The sequence below is a fragment of the Carettochelys insculpta genome, chromosome 9, assembly GCF_033958435.1.
Source record: "Carettochelys insculpta isolate YL-2023 chromosome 9, ASM3395843v1, whole genome shotgun sequence".
In the NCBI taxonomy this organism is placed as follows: Eukaryota; Metazoa; Chordata; order Testudines; family Carettochelyidae; genus Carettochelys; species Carettochelys insculpta.
The window spans coordinates 21,163,109-21,187,835 of record NC_134145.1 but is presented as its reverse complement, the minus strand read 5'-3'; the positions used below and the strand labels follow the sequence as shown (position 1 = coordinate 21,187,835).

At 39.6% G+C, this 24,727-nt stretch overlaps 1 protein-coding gene across 8 annotated transcripts in view; it reads right to left on the bottom strand.

The window, feature by feature from the left end:
* The window catches only part of SRSF11 (serine and arginine rich splicing factor 11), a 33,819-nt gene that overhangs the window by 398 nt on the left and 8,694 nt on the right, over positions 1 to 24,727 (bottom strand). The window contains exons 2-13 of one of the 8 annotated variants that reach the window (XM_075002373.1): positions 23,777 to 23,910; positions 19,715 to 19,824; positions 18,186 to 18,278; positions 13,076 to 13,125; positions 11,832 to 11,959; positions 10,561 to 10,642; positions 8,117 to 8,263; positions 4,713 to 4,844; positions 3,994 to 4,083; positions 2,453 to 2,548; positions 1,784 to 1,922; positions 1,530 to 1,679 (exon numbers count right to left, since the gene is read on the bottom strand). In XM_075002373.1, coding sequence (XP_074858474.1) covers positions 1,530 to 1,679; positions 1,784 to 1,922; positions 2,453 to 2,548; positions 3,994 to 4,083; positions 4,713 to 4,844; positions 8,117 to 8,263; positions 10,561 to 10,642; positions 11,832 to 11,959; positions 13,076 to 13,125; positions 18,186 to 18,278; positions 19,715 to 19,824; positions 23,777 to 23,910 — 1,351 coding nt within the window. Of the gene's footprint in view, positions 1 to 299; positions 1,680 to 1,783; positions 1,923 to 2,452; positions 2,549 to 3,993; positions 4,084 to 4,712; positions 4,845 to 8,116; positions 8,264 to 10,560; positions 10,643 to 11,831; positions 11,960 to 13,075; positions 13,126 to 18,185; positions 18,279 to 19,714; positions 19,825 to 23,776; positions 23,911 to 24,727 lie in introns of those variants that run through there. The other 7 variants (XM_075002374.1, XM_075002375.1, XM_075002376.1 and 4 more) reach the window with 7 other exon arrangements.

Sequence of the window (24,727 nt, the reverse complement as noted above, 5' to 3'; positions counted from 1 at the left end):
TTTTTCTCATTATTTACCCTATAACACTTTAGGTTCCCATTCAGGTCTATCCCCAGATAAGGTAATAAGGTAGTACAGTATGCATTTTATATTGAGGGTGGGAAAAAAGAGAACTCAGAGCTAAAAGATGGGCTAGTCCAACAGTTTCTCACCACATTTACTAGCAAAAGAAACAGATTTAAACTGTGATCCTGTTAAAGGGGGTGAATAAGGGGAAAAACGTCGACCCCAAATGATTGAGGTAATTTGATACATTCAATAATGTAAATAAATACAAGTTATTTTACAGGAACATGAGCATAAGTTTAAGGGTTTTATTATCAAAGTCTTGTAAAACAATTTCAGAAACTGTACATCAACATGGCACAGACTGTAGCCCACTTTTGTTTTTACCTGCACAAAAGTAAAAGCTCTGAAACATCTTTAACTAAGAAAACAGCTTGTCTAACTACTTTGCATATAACATGGAATCACTGTGTGCATAAGATTACTATTGCAGTGACATTAAACACAAATTCATTAGTTTATACAACTTGAGATCAAGTAAAAAGTACATTATCAAGTAGACTTGCTTTTAAAAGCATACAAAGGTCAACTTTAAAATGCACTACCTCTTTTTGTAACATGTTTACCTCATGAATATAAAACCAAAAGGGAAAAAAAAGATGAAAACTGCATTAAGCAACTTCTAATCATTGGCTGTTGGGCAAACTAGGAGATTTTGCATTACTAAAGCAGAAAATTTGATCTTCTCAGACCCAAGAGAAGACATTAAGAATTAAGCTCTGCCATCCTTCACTGCCTGAGATGGATTTTAAATTGACTGAGTAAAGAAACATCAAAATTAGCCATCAAAAAAGGTTAGTGCATTGTAACCTTGTCAAAATGAAAACCATCCCCCGCCCAGCTGTCCACCCTCCCGCTTAGCCATATGGCTAAAAGATCATCTACTTATATCAGAATGCTTATTTCCAGATGTAACTATGAATGTTAATTCTGTGTAGCCACACTTAAGACCCTTAAAAAGATCCATCATACATTGTACAATTTTCTTAGAACATTTAGGATGTTTCTGCCACAATTAACATGCAATCAGTGCATTCCCTATACTGCTCTATTACTGCAATGAATCAAACTCTAGAAACACTATCATAAGTGAGCCAATTTACTAAAGGAGATCATACAACATAAACAATCCATGCCTGCTGTAGATGCATGCAGCTTTTCACTTTTGCTTAAAGCAGCAACAAGTTAGTAAGACCTACCTGGCTACTCAAACCAATTTGGACATAGCAAGAATGGCCACCAAAGTGCCTCTTACTATAAAGCTTTTGATGTAAATTAATATCAGGAGCTTTACAACCATTTATAGCTTAGAGCTGTATACATCTAGATTTAGGATTAACAAGTACAGCATAAAAGAATCACACAGGAATGACACTGATGCATGTCTGCAGCTGCATTCACTGCAAAGGCAATATTCAGTCACTCATATCCATGTCTTCTTCATGATGATCATCCCCATTTACTTTGGATTCTCTTGCTGAATCTCCACTTCCTTTATCCACTGGTGACTCCTTTACTTTGGGGGAAGCAGCATCTGCTACTTTCTTTTCTTCTTTCTTCTCCTTCTCGCTGTCATATCCTTGTTCTTCTTCATCATAATCCCTTGTGACCTGCTTTGCCAAGATGAAAAAGAAAGTAAAACTTGCCTCAAGGTCTTTTGGGCTTAAGGTTAATATTACATCAAAGGCAGTGAAACTAAACAAGTTTTTAAACATACTTTTACGTCTTTGTCACTCTCTGATTTTCTCTCCCGCTCCTTCTCTTTGTCTTTACTTTTCTTCTTCTTGCTTGTTGACCGTTCTCGCTCATCTCTGCTTCTCTCCTTGTCTTTATCCTTCTTCTTCTCCTTTTTATGTCTGGGATAACAATAAACTACTCAAATCTTTGCACAATGTAATAACTGTGGTTAAGACCTTGTAATTTCCTCTGGTGCAGAACTAGCCCTTTGTGCTAAAAACCTACCTTAAACCAGAAGCAGCCAAACAAAACATCAGTTCAGCCAATGACAAATTATTCCTCTATAGCACAACCACATCCAGCCAACTCCCTATTGCAGCTCACAGAAAGCAAGAGGGAGATGTACAAAGACTATGGGCAATATTTTAGTGCAAGGCAGGAAAAGGAATCCATCCATCATTCCCCACCCCTGGCCCGCAATGTTATACCCCTCCCACACTTAGTGCCAGAATATTAATCATCAAAAAATGAGGACTTCCATTTCATGCAAAATTTACAGCAGAATTCAAGAAGTGCCTTAACTGAAAAGGATAAAACTATACTGCCCCCACAGCAATCTTTTCAAGCACCAGCAATCTCTCCTCCACAGACATCCCTTTGAAAATCAGTCACAGAGCAACTGAAGTCAGAGGCCTATTAGTACACTGACCTTCTTGGAGATGGAGACCGAGAGAGTTTCCTTTTAGGGGACCTGGGCTTTTTAGGTGACCTTGTTCCACTCCTGCTTCTTCTACGCCGTCGTTCTCTAAGTATTGAAAGGTAAAACAGTTCAAAAACATCCCACACCAGAGGTTTATATTAACTTGAATATGTATTTGTAGTGGAACATAAAGAGAACACTTATCAGAGTTATTCTGGCTTTGTTATTTCATCACAAAGACAAAGCTACTTCTGGGAGAATTCTGTGTCAATGTGGAACACAGAATTGTGCAGAATTCCCCATTGCCTCTGCAGAATTTCTGACTCCCACTATGGACCACTGGTCTCTGCAGAGCCCAGCTTTTAGTGAATGGAGCAGGGCTGGCAGGCAGCACATGCTTTCATCATCCTAATTCTCCCAGAGAGATCCAGCCACATCTGCAAAATGATGAGGAAGGGCAGAGCTGCAGCACACCATGGCCCCGCACTGGGCAAAAAGAAGTTGGAGGGTGAGTGGTGGTGGGTAATAGCTCTGGTTGATCTAGGGGCTGTCCCACTGCTGAGGTCTGTGGGGAGGGAGGGGCTGGTGTCTGGGCCGTACTGGAGTGTGGGTCAAATGGTGCCCCGCAGCTGGGCTTTTTGGGGAGAAGAGTGCTGTTATGCTTGGGATAGGGGGAGGTGTCTGGACTCTGGTGGCCTCATACAGCTCCCTCCAGCACCCCCAGCTGGAACTGGGTTCTACTCCTGGGGTTAATTTTTCTTTTTTTTGCTTTTGTATTGCTGACATACGATGTAGACGGTGTCGCAGTCAGAGTTTGATTTTCAGTTACTGTGCAGCATTTGTAGTTTAATAAGAAAACGATTGTTTCATAAACAGCATCTATCTTAAAAAAAGAAAGCAGATATCTATTTTCTAAGACCAACTAAAACCTTCTTAGTACCTAAAACTTATTTGAGGATCTTTATTCCCTGCTTTACAAGTTCAAGGATATACATGAGAAACACTGAGAAAGATATTAATTTAAGAAGTGCTTCATTTGCAAATACACTTTCTCCTATTATTCTTTACTATGTGGACAAAATAAGTGCAATTATGTTCCTGTTCTTTTTCAGCTGTCACAGTATATAGTCCGAGTTCTGACCTTTTCAAGACCACAAAAGAACTCAGAGTTGTAGTGTATTTTTTTTACTGTTAATCTCATACATAAGACAAAAATCAAATTAAAAACAAAAGATTTTCCTAGATCAGTAAGGCTTTGCATAAATGCTTCAAGAAAGATAGCATCCTCTGTTTCACTTTCCTTGAAGGGGGAGCTGTAGATACCTTATGAACAGGCTGAGGTTGTCTAGTTGAAACACAGCTTATGTAAGTCTCTGTAACCCTAGCTGAAATGTCACTTCATAAACATGTCCAGCAAAACTCCTCCACAAATCATAACTGATTTCTTCAGAGATGATTGTGATCTTTCATTTGACAAACCAGGTTGGAAACTCTTACACCAATACTGCTATAATCTACCCAGTCCAACAGCGTGATCAAAGTTCTGGTACCTGCTTGTGCTTCTAGATCGTCTGGTTGTGCTGTAACTCTTTGGTGGTGTTTTAGAACGTTTCTTTTCTTTCTCTTCCTTCTTTTTATCCCTTGAAGGTAATAAAATGTTGCATATTCAAAGTCAGCCAGTTTTAGAGACATACATTTGCATGTCACAAGCACAGGAAAATACACAAGATAATCACAACTTTCAGACATTGTATAGCACAAAATGATCATCTTTGTCCATGTTAAAACACACTAGTGAAAAGAGAGAGAAAAGAGGAACAATTACTGAAATAGCAGAACAGCTATTTTAACGCAGTTCGAGACATAAGAAAGTTACAACTGATTTTAAATGTAATAAGCATTCCCAGCTCCCACTGAAATTCATGAAGAGCTGCATTTTTTTCAGCATCTATGAAAACCAGGCCATACTGACGTGCCTAAATACACATTCAGAGAGGTCTTAACTTTGGGCATTACAATAGAACAAACAAAGTCACTCATAAAATTACTTCCTCAAAGATGTGCAAAAGTTCAATTACACAAAAGCGCTATCTGTTTAAACCCTGTTAGTGCTGCACTTCAGCACCAATCACTGTTAAAGATAGCCAATTTGTGACAGAAATAAAAATTTCTTGGCAGTATCTGAGGGTCTGGTTATTCTCTTTAATGGAAGCTCTGCTCCATTACATATATTTCAGAATTATCTGAAGTTTAGCAAATTGGGAATTACTTAGTTTTGGATGTGCTCCTAGACCTTCTGCCTCTCTCTCTGGAATGAGATCTCCTCCTCCTTGGACTTTTAGATCGCCGTCTACTTCTTGACTTTGAATGTGACCTCCTCCTTGATCTGCTTCTTGACCGTCTGTCAAACAACGCATTAGCAACAGGATTACAAAAATATTTGAGTTAGACATACTATACTATTAGTTAAGCACCGTCACCGTACACAGAAGAAATAAAGATGGACAACATACGGTCATTCCCAGAGGCTCCAAAGCAGAAAAGCATGTGTCACAAAATACAAGTGATAAACTCATGACAACTTCTGTCAACGATACAGCATTACAACTATACAGCATTATATACTTCTGTATGTGAACAAACACTGATGGTGGCAGAAGAAAACTGACAGGGCGGCAAGAAGTTTTGGAGACTTATTAGAAACTGAGAAAATAAATGCGCACCACATACTCCTCAGCGGAAGGAGCAGAGATAGTGAGATGAGAGCCAGAGTGAAAAAAAATGTCTGAACAAAGGAGGGACAATAATGAGCATGCCCTAGCTGTGGACACACTACTGAGGTACAAAAGCAAGAACTGAGAGAATGGAGACAAAGTGCCTACATATTGCCTTGGGACATATGGTTTTACATTTAGCCAGTCAAAATTGTTTTCAGAAAACAGAAGTGTTTATACCACTATTATATGGAGTATTTTTTCCTCTATTTACCAGGAGCAAAAGAGCCCAGTAAAAATATTCAGTCAATGCAAGAATGAGGCCTTGTCTACACTACCACCCTCCTTCGAAGGAAGGATGGTAAGTAGGGTGTTGTGAGTTTACTGATGAAGTGCTGCACTGCATACACAGCACTTCATTAAGCAAACTACCCCCCCACATGGCAACTTCGAACTTCCTTTACTCCTCAAGTACCAGTACTTCGAAGTTGCTGTGGGGGGGGGTGGGTAGTTTGCTTAATGAAGTGCTGCGTATGCAGTGCAGCACTTCATCAGTAAACTCCCAACACCCTACTTACCATCCTTTCTTTGAAGCAGGGTTGTAGTGTAGACACAGCCTGAGTGTTTCTGGAGTGAAGACAGAAGTCCAACTTGTGTGGATATTAATTTTTTGTTAAACTAAAAGTGAATGTTTCTGAAAAAAATCCACTTTGAAAAGTTTATCATTATTGGTGATGCTTTAAGCCAGCACATACCGCTTTTCTATTTGTGTGTGAATATTTCATAACAAAATTATGTTGCAACCAAAGTTTCCTAACGCTTGATTTTGAAAGCACTGTCAACCTTAAAGAATGCTGCAGAAATCTAGACATTACCAGACCGTGCATTATACAAATAGGGATTCAAAACATAAAAAACAAACACACACAGGACAGATTTTTAAAAAGAACAGCAAATAGATATTTCTTTGCAATATGGAGGGTTCAGTGGTAGAAGGAGTGAAAACAACAAGATCGGCTACACATTATAACAGGTTATTTGTTAATAGCAATGAAGCTGGAAAGGGTTTTGGATTGTGAATGAGCAATACATTCAGTTTTTAAACTGTTAGATTCTAAAACATTGTGTATTATGAAAGGAACAGCATCCTGCGTGGGATATTCCAAGTGCCTGAACTTGCCCCACCCCCTCAAGAAGTGAAAGTGTGCTTTGCCTTCTGGTGATTACTCTGGTTAGGGCTCTTGCCCATAAATTAGTTGTCCCTTCTGTCTTATCCCACTTGTGGGGTGTAGGAGGGGGACTGAATCCCCAAACAGTTTCAAAACAAAAAGCAAACAATTCAGTACTGGGCCAACTCCCAGTAGAGCACCCAGACCCTCACTTCAGGCCTGTCTTCCAGTCTCTTCCTTGTGCATTTCCCGGTTCTAGGGTTAAATGCTCCTATCCTTCTGCATCTCTGTGGGCTGAGAGAGAGGACTCATTTCCAAATAAGACAGAGGGGATGCAGTGTTTTTCACCATTCACCAACTGGGATGAGAGAGATGCTAGTCCCACCATCAGAGGTGTTTGTTCTGCAGCAGGAATTTCCTGGTGAAGTTGTAATTATAAAAGACTTACTTTCAGAAGAGAAAAACACTATTCATCTGAAAGGCCTTTGCATACTTTTTTTTTTTTTTTTTGCGCATTTCTTTGGGCTATAACAAGAACTGCAAGGGAGGATACAACGGGCAAGAGGTCAGGAACAGATTGTTGGTAGCATGATGCCAATCTCAGGAAGCGGTGTACTTGCTTGAGGCTGTACGTCCATAGGGCCTGACCTTATTCAAAAGGGCTATACCTTGCCTTCCCCAGGGCATACTTAATTTAGGCCAACTCAATTTTGCCAGATGGCATTTAAGGGTGTACAGTCAGGCCAGCCCCAAAGTAGTTACATATTTCAGATGGTCTTCACAAGTCTGACTATAGGTATCATCCAGATAGGTAGCAGCATGTTATGAGGCTGGAGGACCTGGCCCATTAACCTTCTGCCCATGACTAGGGTATGTCATGGAATCCAGCTGCAAATTCAAAAACTGAAAAAGGCCAAAAGGAGTATCAAGCCCCCCCCCCCCCGCGCTCTCTAGCTCCAGGTCTCAGGCATAAGGGTAATATACCCTGCCTCATCTAGCCAATCAAGAGTTAATCAACATTTGGCATAGAGTAGGCAGCAACTTTCAATATGGCGTTGATTTCCTTGAAATCTATGCAAACAGAAGTGGTCTCAATAGGCATAAGGACTAGTGATATTGAGCTCTCAAGTCCCTGATTACTCTCAGAATTAGTACAGTGAATCAAGTGCAGTCTGTTTCATGTTCTGGGGAAGGAGTTTTAGATTTTCTTGGACTCGTGTTCAGGTTCCGACAATATGACAGGTGATCAGATAAGTCCACTTGGGATGAACAAAAAAAGAGTAGAGAAGGGAGTGATCAACTGATGGGGCTGGACGGTGCTTCCAGTTTTGACATCCCAGCCCTCAAGGCTGCAAATCCAATACATTCAAAGGCTATGTTCATCAGCGGCACAGGAGCCATTTTCCAGAGTAGCATGAGTTCATACATGAAGCACCAAAGTTAGGGATGTCCACATATGTGCCCCCTAGTCCGCCCCACAAAAACAGGCTAGACCTTCGAGCTAGTGTTTCTCCATCCCTCGGTGCCCATGAAGGGTCTCATATGAGCCAGTGGCATGACTTCCCATTGGTACTATATGGTACCAGAAGCTAGTTTCTAATTTCTTTGGTATTGTAGTCTCTCTCAAGGTGAAATAGGTAGTCAGCATTCTCTCAAAGTGAAAGATGCTTCAGTCTGTCAAAGTTCCACCACTTCCCCCCGACACACATCAGTTGGGTATAGGGTCAACTTAACATATCATTAGCTTTCTGCTCTTCAACAAAATTGAATAGTTTCTCATGATCTCATACTTAGGGAAAGGAATGGTCTCCAAGATGAGATCATCTCTGGTCTCTCTGGTTATTGCCAGTGAATGGAAATCTTCAACTGGAGAGGGAACATCTTTCATATCAGGTTCACTAGGGCATCTGGAATTGAAGGTATCTAGTTGTGTGGACCTGTTGCACAAAAGATCCCAGGTCATTAGATCCCTGAAATATTTAGAATCTCCGCCAATAAAATTACTGGCTAGGTAAGGGATGGAATCAAGCCAGCTATTATGCTCCTCCATCATTAATGTATTTTGGAGGTTAAAATAGAGCTTCATAACCCCGTGTACACATTGTAGGAAGTTAGTTCCCCAATACAACATAGGATTTGGGACCATCATGCTCAGCACCAGGTTTGAGCACTTGCTGAGTCCAAAAGACCTATCAGTTATGTCACATTCATCTTTATAGGGGCAATCAGCTTCACAGATTGTGATCTTCAAGCATGGGCTCCTGATACTCAGATATGCCCAAAGCTGCACCCCAAGAAGGGGCTATCTTGGCACCAATGTCCAGGATAGCCATACCAAAAGGCAAATGTTTTGGGATTTATTGCTGTGATCAATGCCTCCAAGGGTCCTTGAAAGGCCCCCTCTGAGTGGAGTCCTCCTACTTCAGTTTCCATGGCTGTTCCATTCTTAGGGCTGGACACACAGGTGATTTCTTGAACTGATACCCAACCAGGTCAACAGGTCCACATATCTGGTCCAAACACAAAGGACCTTCCAAGTCCCAGTGACGAGTCAACAGGGTGCAAACATGCCCCCCACCCCACCCCATGCCAACCCCCAGGCAAAAATCAGCCTCTGTGGTTAGCTCTCATTTTCCCCTGGCCCCAGCAAGCCTCTAGTAAGGTATCATCATGGGGCATGGTGGATGCCACACAGGCCTCGGGACAATGACTTTCTCTCAAGGAGTATGAGAAGGAAGGGAAGGAAATCTGAGTGACCTATTAGTAAAATTTTCTCAACCGCCTTGGCTCCTGTTTTCACGTCAGGTTTGAGCCATCTCCAAACACAAACCTCACAGCTTTTGGCAACTGGAGGGGAACAATGTTCTCAGAGGATATTACTTCTTGAAACACCAAAACTTTTCCAGAGACAGCCAGAGCTTTGTGGCTGACCACTCTGACCTGTGAATGATCTTAGGCAATAAAAGAATCAAGTACATAGACCACTTGCACTCTTCCAGTTAAGTACAGCGAGAGCAAATCTCCCTCCTATGCAATAAGCCACCAAGCTGCTGCGATTACCCGTTCAAAGGTTTTGAGGCAAGTTTGAGTGTATATTTGTTTCTTACCAGAACATGGGCAGCCACTGGATCTAGGCCTGCTAGTACCACTGTTGTGGCTGGCTGTATTACAGTGATCAATTGTTGTACTGGCTGATGCTATTGGGCTGCTAGACTGCTACTAATGGCTGGCAATGTGCTGGAATAATTGTTCAACCATTCACTTCAGAAGTTAATCCATATGCATCCTGATATGGGCATGGATGGCAGTTATTGAGGGTCCCTCCTTTTCATGGTTTGACTAGCTTGCTTTCACAGAACTAGGTCACTGCCTGTTGGCATTCAGCATAAAATCCACAGTAGGAGCACCACCTTCATAGGGACCTTCTAAGCACCAAAACACTGCTGCAAGTCTCAGGTAGGGTGGGGTACGTCCCCTCTACCACTAATATAGACTGTAGCAGGACTCTAGCTCATCAGCTAATTGTCCTTTCTGTCTTATATCCCTCCGGGGAGGATGCCAAAACTAAAACCAAGCCAAATTCCATACTGGGCCTTCCCCCAGACTTCCAGTGTGCACCCCATTATTTCCTTAAGGCTTCTCCCTCTCATTTGTGAGCTGTTCACTCCTGGGGTCTATCTACTCCTCTTCAGAAATTGGTCTGGCTAACAGGCCTGTCCTGCTACAACTCTGCAGGCAAAGCTCCATTCAGGTGGAGCTCTGTCCCTCTTTCCTGACCAACCAGCCCCCAATTGAGACAGACTCTCCCAGTTTGGAATTGGCCACAGGTATAAACAGGGCAGGGCTGACAGAGACCATAGGCTTTCCTAAACCCTTCCTATGCTGCGTTGGAGCATTATGCCCCCACACTGGGTAAATAAAATGTTTCAGAAGACATTCCTACGGCTCCAAGCAAGTTGCGAGAGCAACTCTTACTGGTCTAAAGAATAAGACTACCATGTGTACTACAAGGACACTTGCCAACGTATGTTCCTAAATTCTACAAAAATAGGGCTTCACCCATTGTCATACTCTACAATGGCCCTGCTGGTCAACCTGGTGAGGTTAAGATTTACCTGTTTCTTTTTATATGTAAAAGATGGCATTAGCCAAGCTTCATGTCTCAAAAGTAATCATGAAAGAATTATATAAGGCACTTCATTCCTGTTCATATTTTTGGAGTGAGAAATCTAACCTGTGCCTAGAAGTAGAAGGTGTTCGCCTCCTCCTTGATCGTGATCTTGATCTTGAATGCCTTCGTTTTTCATCTTTTTTATCTGGAATTAGGCAGGTGAAACATCAGTACAAAAGACAAGTGGTATCGATCTTTAAGGAGATCCACAAAAGGAAATGCATAAGGGTCTTCCTCCTCTTCAGATATCATACAGAAGCAAAAGAAAGCCTGAAAAGATGTTTTTGGTAGGATTCTCTCTCTTCCCCCCCGCCTTTTTTTTTTTTTTTTTTTTTTTTTTAAGAAAAGGTCAGAAAATCAAGTCTGGTCTTGGAAGATGTTTAGGAGAACTAGTAGACTAGAATGTAACAGGTAGCAATTACATGAAGCTGGATTTAGAGGGTAAGTGATTTTTATGCATACTAGTGAAAACTTTTGTTAAAAATTGCTCAACTCAAGCATTTAAGCTGTGGGAAGAAAAACTGCTTAAATGTCAAGCTTTGAACACCTTAAGAGCTGAGATACCTCCCAGCTCATTGATTTGGATACTTTAAAAGAACCCTACAGTAGAAATCCAGATGACTAGTGTTAACTTTTCTGATCAATGGAGCTTCTTTCAGGTATCCTCTTTCTCCCTGCAAAAAATACACTTAACGCATTCTGATTTTTTTAATCCATTATAAAGGAAAAGAGGACATGGCTACATTATTTCACCTTTGCAGGTCACCTTTCAGGTTTATTATGCATCGATTTAGCAATTGAAAGTGAATTGACCTAACCCCCCCAAAACAGAATTTTTATCCCAAATTATTACAAAAGCAGCCTGCTCCCCTTTTTTGCTCCTTCCTAATCTGGCCTAAAACACTAACAATCACTGAGAATAGCACACTTTAGTAACAACCAAGTGATCTGACTCTCTGATATTTACATTAAAAAACTTGAAGCAGAGGTAGCTATAGCAACTTCTCTAATTCATTTGGGCTGATTTAGGCATTTCATCATCTTCAATCAAATATACTTTGACAAATGAGATGTCTCATTCACTAATTTATTCTCCAGAGCACTCTTCTGGCATTTACATAACATAAAATAATAGCTGTGTGGTTGAAGTGGGCTCTAGATGAGTCATTCAGCCACTTTAGCAGGATCTTCTGAAGTAGGTGAGACACTTTAAACTCAACCGATCAGTGTAACAAGGAAATACGTAAACTATGTTTTTAAATGTACAAGCCCTTTGTAGCTGCTCTAGTGCCAAAAATTGTGTTTAACCAAGTATTTAAAAACAGTTCAGTTACCTGGCTCTATGGCAGCAGAAATCAGTGACTGTGCTTCTCGTACTCTTTTCATAGCTTCCTCTATTTCTTTACTGGAGGTATCAGATTTCAGACTTGGTGAGACAAGACCAGCAGCTACATGGTTCAATCTGGAAGAAGCCATTAAAAGAAGTAAAAATGAAAATTCAGATTCAAAATACTGACTTTTTAAAAAAATACTGGCCTAGACTGGGCTAACCGCAACGAGCCTGGAGTAAGGGGAAAAGCACTGGTGAGATGCTCTCGGAGTAGTCGAAAAAGGAGATTACAGCTCTGAATCCAACTTCCTCTTGGTCTAACCACTGCTTGAGGAGTGACTAGTGTGTACAGGTTCTATACCTGACACAGCGTACACTGATGTAACTACATTCCCTACTCCTTGTGGACCCCCCCCCCCCCCCCCAACATTCACAGGAGTGGGCAGAGGAGAGAGAAATGATGGATATAGCAAACTCCACAAAGGTGTTATGTGCTGGAAGTGATGATACCGGGTACCAACATGAAGGACAACTTACATCCTATTACCGCCTTGTGCCAGCGTACCACTGTCCAGCCCCAAAATAATATGGGGTCTATTTGCTGTCTTGCAGACATATCTGTTTACAATGTTACTTTTCAAATATTTTTGAAAGGGTAGCCATTTTTATTCTTATCAGTTGAAAGAGTAAATCCTTAGAGAAAATAAACTAAATCAGACTGATCTGACCACTGAAGAGTGGCTCCCAACCAGGGATCCATGAGGAAAGAAATGAAAACGATCATATAAAAACAGAATTGGTTTTGATGAGGGTCTGGCAGAGGGTTCAATAGTTTTCCTGAAATATTAGCCACACAGGAGCCTGGTCACACCAGGAGACAACTGAAATGTTGCTTCCTGGCCCAAATGGGCTGGCAGAGAGCCCTTCCTCTGTGGCGGCACAAGCTGGGACATGGTTTAACTGCTCACACCTCCTCCCCCCATGCCTTCCCACGAGTAAAAAGTGGTTGTGGTGAGGAACTGTTTGTCTCACTGACATATGCCGTGTTACTGATAAGGCTGGAAACCACTGGCATAGCTGTTAGGGTGAACCATTCTTTCCTCGCAGTAGAAGTAGCCTCCACAGGAAGCCAGTTTCCTCTGATCTTAATTTGGCCAGGTGCAGTGTTGAATGACATAAGACAGCAGGTTCAAGATTAAATCCAATCCAATATAAAACTAAGTACCAAACACTATCACTCATACTTACTTTGGATCCACTGTGCTCATCAGTTTTAGTAACTGATCTGCTGCAAGAGACTGTGAAAAGACATTTTAAAAAAAGGTTGATTAACATGAATTTAGTTTTAACACATTAATGGATTTAAACCCCACACTTGGGCACTGAACATAGCTAAAAATAAGGCCACAAAGAGCTTACAGTTGAGAAATCCTGAAGGAGTTATCTGCCAAAGTGTCTCATTCTTTTTAAATTCTTGTTTTTGTAAAATCTATTGACTGCTCCAGCCAAAGAAGTGAGCTGTTTCTAATCTAAATGTTCTCCTTTTAATACATGCCAGTCAGTAGCATTTTTCCAAGAAAGAATCAAAAGAATCTCTTTTTAGATCATTCATGGTGTTCACAATTTCCTCTCTTAAATGTCCTGAGAGGGCTCACCCACCCAACTGTTAACTCAGTTTTTACGTTTACAGTACAATGCTCAATACTTCAAACCAGGTTCTCTCAAACTTTATATAGTTGGGACCTATTTTTTTTCAGGACCTTTTTTCGCAGCCCAAAAATATAAACACACACACACACACACACACACAAAAATGAAAAATGAACAAATTTTCACTGTTTATTATTTATTCACAATAATAATACTACATACCAATAATTTGTGTATTTTCTAAGGACTGGTATTTTCCCCACCCCCAAGGACTGGTACTGGGCCGCAAACTGCACTTTGGGAAATGCTGCTGCAAAACAAGAGCACTAACAAGGTGTGCCTTTTCTATAGGACTTTCTCTAATCCATCCATAAAAGGTAGACATGTCCTGCTCTTATTTCATCTACTACAACTAAACCTGTGCATAAAGCCACTTGTTGTATGTTACCATTTGAAAGCATAAATGAAGAATGAACGGTTAGCAAATCTCATCCTTAACAATTCACTATTTGGTAGGTGACCACTTGCAGAGCTATCCAGTGTGTACTGTAATCAACCTGCTAAGCAGCCAAAAAGGACAGCTATTTTAAAAAGGACAGATTTTTCCAGTTTGTTCAGTACGGTTTATAGAACCTCTCTAAAAAAGGACTCTCATCTGGCAACATCCATATCTGGTATGATTTTAATTAGCTGGGTGACCACTTCTCTTGGGTGTGGCCAAGTTCCTGTGGTCCCATAAAGTTTGTTTGCAGAAAACAGTCCTGGCTCTGTGTTCTGTGCTGCTGTGTATCTGTAATTTACCTCTACATGTCTTCTAAAAGCCCAGTAAACAGTGGAAGTGCTGGTAATGTGGCCGACAATACACTCATCCCTTGTTTAATGAGTACTTTACTTTTGAGTACTCGCTAAAATGAGGAACATATACACCTACCTTTATTCACTATATGCGTGAACTTCTACAGCTGGAGCCTTCTCCCTCAGACATGCAGCTGTCTGACAGCCCCGTGGCTGGGGGGGGAACAAGAGGGAGAAGGCTCTTAGCCTGCTTCCCTCCCCCACAATGGCGGGAATGTAAAATTGACCAGCCATGAGCGGATCAGTTTACCACCCCGCAAGCCACGGGGAGATTGGAACCAGCGTGCCCCTGGTTCTGAGCTCTTGCCACTCTGGGAGCTAGGAAACTGACGAGCCCTCGTGGTTCCTGGCTCCACTCCCCTTGCAGAAACATTTGACTTATGCAGGGGTTGCAGTAACCACCCCTGGGTAACTCGAGGGTTTATTGTATTAGGCCCCCCGCCCGCCCCAACCTGCCTCCAGCCTTAAACCACCCCCTCCCAGCAGCCTCAAACCTCCTCCAGTCTTAGACGCGCCCCCCCCAGCAGCCCCAAACTGCCCCCAGCTTTACACCCCCCTCAGCAGCCCCAAACTACCTCCAGAATTAGACTCTCCCTGCAGCCCCAAACTTCCTCCAGTCTTAGAAACCCCTGCCCTTGCACCCCTCAACAGCCCCAGCCTTAAACACTCCTCCTCTTCCCACTGCCTCTTCACCCAGACTGCTAGGCTGGGTAGCTTCCCCAGCTCTCAGGCTCCCAGCAATAAACTCAAGTGCTAAGGTTTCAGCACCTAGGCATAAGGTAATTATTATCTCTAGTGATACAGAAAGCTGCCATCTCCAGCAGTTATCGCTATTGATAAATATCTGCCTGAAGCAGCAGTATTAAGAAACTGCAAGTGGCTTCTTTAACAGCCACATACATGCAGCTGGAAACTGCCCAGCTGGCGACCTTTAACAAATCTAATGGGACCCATGTTTGGCTCCCAACCCATAGGTTGGAAATCCTTGTTCTACATACATACACTACATTCTATTTCTGGTGCCAAACTATTCAAATACATCAGAAAAGTATCTAAACTCACCTAGTTTATGTCAAGTTACAAGCCCTTGTAATGAACTAGAGACTTTCACATATATTTTAATGGGAATTTAGTGTCGCTCTTATGAGTTTTTGCCTACGAGGAGAAATTTGGGAACCAAAATGTTCTCATATAGCAAGGGATGAGTGTACTGATTTCCCATGATCCAGCAAATTCTCTCGTTCGGTACTAGTCAGGTCCCAAAAGAGAGAGGTTCGACTTGCAGTTAAATTGCTTAACATTTTCATGTTAAATTGCTTATTTTAATCGTAACAAAGTACCTAGCCAATGCATAAGCACATCTTGCCCAAATGGTCTGTTTCTGCTATATAAACATAACACTTGCTATAATACCCAAAAAAAAAAAAAAAAAAAAAAAAAAATGCAGAGTCTTGCATGGTGCCCATTACTAACTGTTTCTCTCTGCTATAAGACAATAGTGTCTGAGAAACTATGTGGTACCTCATTAAAAAAATTAAGATGGAGAGATTATTTCTAAATTGACGGATAGAAATCTTTGCTTGGGATATTTAGCTCTGAATATATTTGTACAGGTCCACCAACTCAATTTTAAACATGTGTTTAAGTACCTGGGTATCTCAAAATCTAACAGAACTGTATGCATCACCTACATCACAGCTGTAACAAAGTAGACTGCATTTTATGGCAAGCCCTGGAGAAGGGGATTCCCAGGCAAATGGTCAGAGGATTGGGGAGGTCCCAGGTCAGGAAATTAGCTGTTGAATTAATGTTGAACTGATTTACCAGGAGGTTACTGGTGCTACCAATAAATGGACTGAAGGAAGGGTCTGAACAGTCTGTAGGAATGTTTAATCCTTCCTGGTCTGGGGAATAAGCTTTTCTCCTATAGAGAGATTTTCATGTTTATGGGTATTTGAGGGGTAAAATCCCTGTGATGGGAATTTTTTTTTTCCAGTTTAAGAGGTGGGTAGAGAAGGAAGATCTGGATAGAAGCAATTTCTCATCCCTCAAGTGGCATGGTAGTAGGGCCATCATATCTCCCTGTCCCAAATATGGGACAAGGAGATATGGGTGGCTCCTCCTGCCTTCACAAAGTCCCGGGGAGCCAGTAAGGAGGGGGCAGCTGCCAGCACTCTCCCTGCTTCCCCAGGCTTGGGGAAGGGACTCCTGCCTGCAGCTGCACCTGCGCAACTGCTGGCAGAAGAGGTCAGTGGGGGGATGGCACAAATATGGGACAATTAGTCCCTTTTCAAAAAAAAGTCAGGACTTTTTTGGCGTCCCAAATACGGGACCAACCCGCCCAATATGGGACGGATGATCACCCTACGAGGTAGTTCTCTCTTTTTAAAAGGATTTCTGAGTAATTATGATATTCTAATGGAAGAACTGACAAACTCAAAGCAAGATCCCTAACCTCAAATATAACAGCTGGCCAATAAAAACGTCTGTAGGTAACCAAATGGCAAATGATAGTGAAACATCAGCTTGGACATCTTTCAAATCCTGGAATTTTGTTTTCTGGCAGAATGCCATCACATCACTTACACACACTGATGGAATTAAGGAGAAATATATTCCCTTTTATACTGACTATAGTGTGCATCTGACAGGATGTGCCTTAAGCCGATGAGAAAAAAAATGTCAGCAGTATCTACACCTGCAATTTTTCTATCCTGCCCCTTTTATTCTTAAGAGAAAACTCTCCTAAAATGAAAGAACACTAGTACTACCCAGGATTTATTTAAACCTATCTTGTTTGCTTTACTCTAACTGAAAAACTTCATTGCTATCCAAGGAAAAATGAAGTTTCAGAAATGATTTACTTTCTTGGGTGGTTCTGTTATGGTCAAAACATTTGTCATACAGAAACAACTGTGAAAGGACAAGCACACATGGAACCAAAAATGTATTCTTAGGAAAGAAAATGATGTCCAAACTACAGTATTTAAATTAAATAACTTGGAGGGAGGTGGTTAAGATAAAATATTCAACAACTAAATGTGAGACTATTTCAGTAGTGCACACAATCAGAATAATAACTTGCCCTGAGTTTAGTCAGAATTCTCACAGACATCAGTCATTCCTGTCATTGGAACTAGTGTCTTGGATAATTAAAATAAAGCAAAAATTATAAAATGTAACCTATCAAAAATACAAATGCTTAACCTAAATAATCCAATCACAGAAGGTTTTTAAAAAGGTAGTTTTTGCAGGGGAGAAGTGTTATTTCATGTGCAGAAGTGTTACAGTTTATGTTGCCATAGAAATGATCAACTTCTGAGTCGAGAAACATCATTATTTTAACCCAGGATAGAATTCTGAAATTTTCATCACTAACACTATGTAAAAACGTCTCATTAACTGAACTCTGCTAGTTGAGCTCTAAAAATGAAGGATCATTAAAATGAGATGCTGATGCTCCCTGAGTTTACAGTGATTTTGGACTCTTGAACACTGGTGTTCATGTCTTCATATGGAAACCACCATTGGGTTTTGGAGATAATGCATACAAAAGAATTACTCTCTCAATTATCAGGACTAAATTAGGAAAAAAACCATGTGTAAAAAGATATTAAGCCCCTATTTTCACACTGCTAAGTCCATAAAACAAATGCATTGTATCACAAGCAAGATAAGAGCTCTACATTTTAATTAACTGTAAAACTATACCCAGTGCTTATCTTCTGCATATTGTAGCACTACTTCAGGAACAAATATAGCATGTCTAGGACCTTTCAATTAGTCAATTAATATATTGGCAAATCACAATCTACTGCCAAAGATGGTAAAGAACAAAAAGTTACTTTTATACCTGAGAGTTTAAGTTTGCTCCAGGAAGCCCAAGAGCAGCTAGGGCAGGATCAAGAGCAGGCGCGCCCAAAGCAGCTAAAGGAACAGCACCAATCTATAACAGAGATGATAATTAAAAAAACTGGCACAGTACAATCTTTAACACTATCACTACCTAATTTAAACCCAACCTCCCAATTAGGCACACTGACACACTTTAGCAAAAATGCCAGGAAGTAAGCGTACTTTGCTTCTCTCGTGTATTTGCAAACGGAAGCACACAGAAAATTATATTATAGGATTTGGGGGTGGGGGGGGAGAGAGAAAGCAGGGGTTGGGGGGAGAACAGCAGAAGAGATTTCCCGCAGCTCCCTTTGAATGGTGAGAAAAATCCCAAAAACACAACCAAAAAGACTTTCCCATTACACTCAAGAAACAACTTAATGACATTCTTTTCCAGAAAGAACGAGAAAGTAAAAATTTTAGTCTGTGTTTATTGCCTCACTTTATATAGCAAGTGTACTCAAACAACAATCACAAGGCAATTCTAACAGCTAGCATTATGAAAATCGATTATTTTTTGTCCCTTTTATCATCCCTAATAAATTGTTCTGAAGGTGATATTATTTCTTCAGAAAAACCCATGCAAGCTGACTGACCAGATGTAAGCCATTACAATTTAGTGAACAACTGCAGATGCTGCAAAGGAAAGAACAGTCCATCTAGTTTAGTTATGGTTGGCCTGAAATGCTAGCCAAAGTAAAAAGGCAGTTTTAAAAATACACAACCCTTCCCCTCCACACTTTTTCCACTTAAGTCAACATTTATGACAGACCACACACAGAAAACAGATTCCTTCACTCACCCCCTCGAAACATGCCTACTGAAGTTAGATACACAACTCCCACTGAAGGGCAATGGAAGCTGTGCACCTAACCCCTTTAAGTGTTTTTGAAAATCCACAATAGGCATTAGTTTCTGAAGAAGCCTAAACAATCATACAAGAAATCTTTTGAATAGATTCCAAAGTAAAGTACATTTCAGATTGGCAAAATTAAAGTTAAGGGTTTGTGTACAATACACACGTTTTCAAATATGTACATAATCCATTTTCAGAGAAACTAACCTTTCAGACAGTAAGCCAGTTCTGGACCAAGTTATTAAATGGTTTTGACATAAAGGAGCTACGACTGAGAACCTGACCCAACAAAAGACTGGTAAGATCTTCTAAATAATTCAGTCCCAAGCCCTACTTCCCCAAGGTCACAAATTATTGAAAAAATTATACAGGCCACCAGACATACTACAGTTCTGAGCATGCTTGTAAAAACCCAGATTCCCCACTAACAAGCTACCACCCACATATCATACACTTCACAATGTCATATGATTGCGACCACACCACAAATCAGTGTTTAACTAAAGCACTAAAAAGATAATACACAGTCAAATATCTCATTGGTATCCAAGCCCATTTACTCAAGTGCTTTGATACAGTATATGGCAGTCTACCAAAATGTGTACAGTATTCCTTTCAACATGAAAACCTACCTGAGAAAGGGGGTTGGGAGTAGGCAGAAGACCACCTCCAGGCAGTAGACCTGCCACAGCATTAGCTGGTGCCAAAAGAGATAAAGCCTTAGTCTCATCAGGAATAATTCCTGCAGAGAAACAGCCTTGCATTAGAATATATTCTCTCTCAAGGTCAGAAAACACACAAATACACCCAGAAAATGTCTCCCTGATACACCACCTGAGTTTGTTGAAAGTACTTATGTTGGCTAAAATATAAAGCTTGATTTCTATTAATATTTATCATTAAATTTTATGTCAGAATGAAACTTCAATGTGTGAAAATTTGACTGTTCCTTTTTCTCTACAAATGGTTAAGTTTCTAGAGTAAAAAATAGCACAATACACACTACTTTTTTGTTAACACTGCCAAGATTTCATCACCTGTACTCGATTTTTAAGTCATGAACCAAACGTAAGCAAGCACAGTCGGTTCTCCAGGGGTGTGCTCTCAACTTTCAAAAGCTGTTTTATGAACAACGACTCGTGTCGGCTGCTTCACTATAAAGCACACAGAAAAATCAAGATACACAAGACAAAAAAAGTTTGATTTAGGGGTTAATAATATGGTACAGTTCACTATGATTTCTTTTACACCTACCATACAAATTTTGTAAAAAATTAAGAAGGTAAGGAAATATTTTGTTGAATAAAGCGTAGGGCTTTTGCTGACTTGTCAAATGAATATGAAAGTAAGTGTCTGGAGATCTCCAAATACACACACTGTGTGTATAAATACAGTATATTGTGGCACTTTCCTTACCTGTCCAGTAAATGCATATGTTCCATTATGTGCCATGTTTACTGTAACAAGAATGCTGCTACACACTGCCATTTCAGAAAGAACTTCTGGCCCAAACTCTATTAGCCAACTAAGATAAGTGTGGCTGATTTTACTGCCTCTTCTCCACACAGAACAATATTAAGGGTCCTATTATGAAACAAATATGTATGTAGATAATTTTATTCTATCCAACAGCAAAAGCCCTATACAGATGGATTAATATCTGTTAATGTGCCCAAGCCCCCAAAATGAGAGTTCAATAATACAATTTTACTACATATTTGCAAATACCAGTAGTATTTCTGTAATACATATTGAGAAACTGCATCTGATCATAAAACATACAATATGTACAGGGCACTTAAGAGAAACTGGATAAGCTGCAGAAGAAAACTGTTGGGTGGTATTTTCAGCAGGGCCTGGTATATAGTTCAGGCTGAACCAGGGAAAAGAACTGTAAAACACAACAACAAAAAAGAAAAACCACTGTTAAATAAAGGTAATGGTTCCTTCCACCTATACTGAGAAGTGCCGATAATATAAACAAATGTATAATACACAGCACTGTTATCTTGCTTGCGTCATTGAGCTGTCATCAATTTAGATACCAAAAGTTATGGAGGGAGAAGGGGAAACGGTCATTTAAGATATAGGGTATTAAGGTGTCAATATATTAACATACCTATAGAGATTATGGGGTAATTTTGCATGCAATATTATGTCTCAGAGAATATTATAAATTATATTACACATATTTCAAATTAGCGCAAATACAACATTTCTCGTATCTAAATATAACTCCTCTCTGACTTCTCTCGAGACACCTCTTAGAAGATCTGCATCCATTTAAAAAAAAAGTCATGCATCTGATCCTCTTTTTTAAAAAAGTATTTAGAAATAAATAAAACTACAATTTAAAAAAAGCAATGAGGCCCCTCACCAGTTAATTTTCATGCGGCAAAGTTTTTTTTTACTCCTGCTTTGATAGAACCAAGAAATACTGCTTGAATGTGTAGAAATGAAAGAAAAAGAAACAGACAAAAGAAACAAACATTAAACCAAAGAACCTAATAACCCCCCCAATCATCTTTAATATTACCATTCCTTCCAAAGCTAGGAATATCACAGTGAAAATTACAATTAATGCTATCTCTTACCGTAAACTTTGTGCATAGTATTAACACACAAAGCAACAGTCAACACCAAAATGTCAGTAAATGCTACAACTGGAGTGTGATTGTGATATACGAGACTATTCTCTGCAGTGTAAAAATTAACATTCACTTTCTGATGGGCAACATTCATACTGAACATCACAATAGAAAGTAAAAAAAAAAAAAATTAGGCTCCAGTTCAGCAGACTACTTAAGCATATGCCTAGTTTTAAGCAAGTGAGTAGTCTCTCAGATTTCAAGTGTCCTCCTGTGCTGTGCTTAAGTACCTTGTTGAATTGGGGATCTAGTGGTAAGTATGAAGAGAAAACTCTGTATTCCAAGTCTAAAAGCAAACATTTTATTACATAAAGGACTTATATGTAACTGAAAAACAGTAGATTCTGTCCTGTGATAAGCCATATCATGTCCAAAATTCTGACTCTGCAGAACTACACACAAGATACTGCTCTTCCCACAAGAAAATCCTTGTTCAAAATAGGCCCAGTAAGATACTAGTGGATCATATTATCTTTTGCACATTCTGAACTGAAAATTATTGGCCAAATTTCTCTAAATGACTGGTGTGTCCACCATCAAGCAAATCAGAAAAGTCATACTGATGAAGAAAAATCACATAACCCATCAGTAATCTTGAGTTTAAAGTTCATAAACAATAGTCTATGAAATATTTAAATACTACAGACAGAGATCCTGTTATTATAGCATGCTTTAATAATGCATACATCAGAATAAGATGAATGCCATAAGATATGCTATTTTATCCAGACTACTGTAAATGAAAGCAACCACTTAGAAAGTGTTCTGTAGTCTGAAAAATGACAAACTTCAAGATCATGGCACAATTTTTTACGTAAGTAATTAAGTCTGAAGTGTTTGTTTAAAAAAGTACTCTTAACAAGAATCTGACAGCTCATCAACCCTAGAAGACAGCTGAGAGAATTAAATCGCCTTATCAAAAGTCCAAACAACATAGGCCTTATATTAAATTTGCTATTGTGATATAACTTGGTCTGAAAAGATTTTACTCCATTTCAAAAAGATTTTATGGAAAAGAAGAGTAAACCAAAAATTGTTATATTTGAAATAAATTACTTCTAAAGCCTAGAAAAGTGTAATGAGACTTCTGTTAGAAGTGTTGTCTTCTCAGCATATTGTTTTAAAACAAGTTCCAAAAAACCTGCTCACTGTCTTTCAAATTACTGTAACACCCTAAAATGTAAAAAAGAAGAGAAAAATGTAGTTAACAAGTGGTTACACCAGGAAAACACTTGGGGACTTGAGTGCTTGCTGGCCTTTAGTTAATGTCTAGAATCCCCTGTAGCTGCAGAGGACCCACAGTGTTTCAGTCATCTGGAAGGGCTTTGCATTTGCCTTCTCCACTACAAAAATCACACACACAAATAACAGAGAGAAGAGTTTATTATTCAGTGAAATTCTATAAAATATAGCAAGGCTGAACAAGAAAACTTGGAATAAAATCTAAAATCCAGTGCCCATTTGGCACCTCTTGGAGGACCTCAATTTCATCTTAGAGCATAGTCATTCAAACCCTTGGTATACTGGAATTTACAGGCAGAGTGAATGTTTTTTTCCAGGGAAGTTGTCAACTAAACCAAGTAGCAGAACATGTCAAAATAACTGCTAACTTCTCCCCCATCCACTCTCTAAGAGGGAGGAAAAAACTTGCATGAGATTATATTTAAAATAACCTAAATAATTCATCCTTAAGTCAATGTTTCTTCAGCATGCAAGTCAGCATTTTAAAGTCTGATTAGAAACACATCTTGGGAACTCTGATGAATTAAGAACATAATTTTCAAACAATTCTTTTAAAAATATTTGCACCCTAAACTTAAGAGTTTTCTTATATAAAAAGTTTAACGGGAAAAATGTGCAGCTCTCAGATGTCACTAAAACTATAAAAATTTGCTTTAATAAAAAGGCTTAAGGACAGCATACCAAGGGTTTCAAACATTAATAGCTTAGATATTTTACAGGTTACTAAACCTCTCTCTATTAAGCTATACTGGGGTAGATTGCCATCTGATGATGGCTTCATAGGTCATTAAACAATTCACAAACCTTCTGCATATGGTACGACTATCAACGCTCTGTCAACGAACACAGTGTTTGTCAGATGCTGGGCCACGACTGCTGAGTCAGGATCATGGAACTTTACAAAACAGACCCGTGAGGAAACAGGCAAAGGAGAATCACTAAAAACAAACAAATAATAAAAGTATTAGATGCAGGATCAACAACAACAACAAAAATCTAACTAATTCATTAAAAACACAAATATTTCCAATACAGAACAAAACATTTTAAAAATCACTGCTGCATGGTTTCAGTTTTTGTACCACGTAACCATTAAAATTTCACTAATCATTTGTCAGAATGCTTAAATGATACCAAATGATGCTGGTTTGCTGGATTACCAAATTAATTTCACTCCCCCACTTACAACAGATAATGTTAACTCTCCTTCCCTCCCCATTAACAGTTAATCAAATACAAATCTGATGAGTATTATTCAGGAGCTTGATCCAGCAAGTAAGATGTGAAAGGGAATTGTGGTAAGGAGAGTTTCCTCTTCAAAAATACTGAAAGATGGTACTATGACCCCATAGAAATCAATTTTTTTTAAACATCGTCTTCTTTGGGTCCAAAGTTAGAATACTTCTAACATTTTTGAAGTTATATTAAGCACAGACTAAATTAAAATAGTACCTTCAGTAAACCTATTGAAAACCTGTGACTGACTAATCTTTTAGACTAACGTTTTTCGTGCATTTCCTTATGACCAACTTTTACAATGCACACACAATTCATCAAGTTCAAATCTGAAGTTGGCATATTATAAAACACAATTAGAATTTGCACTAACATGGTACCTGAAATAAGTCAAACTGGAAACAGTCTTTTCTGCAGGTGCAAAAAGATTTTCTTTATTTCAGTTAATTAAGTTAGTTCAGTTCAAAGACTAGCTCACTCAAAACTAAGAAATGGATTCTGAGTTGAGAAAACTAGGCA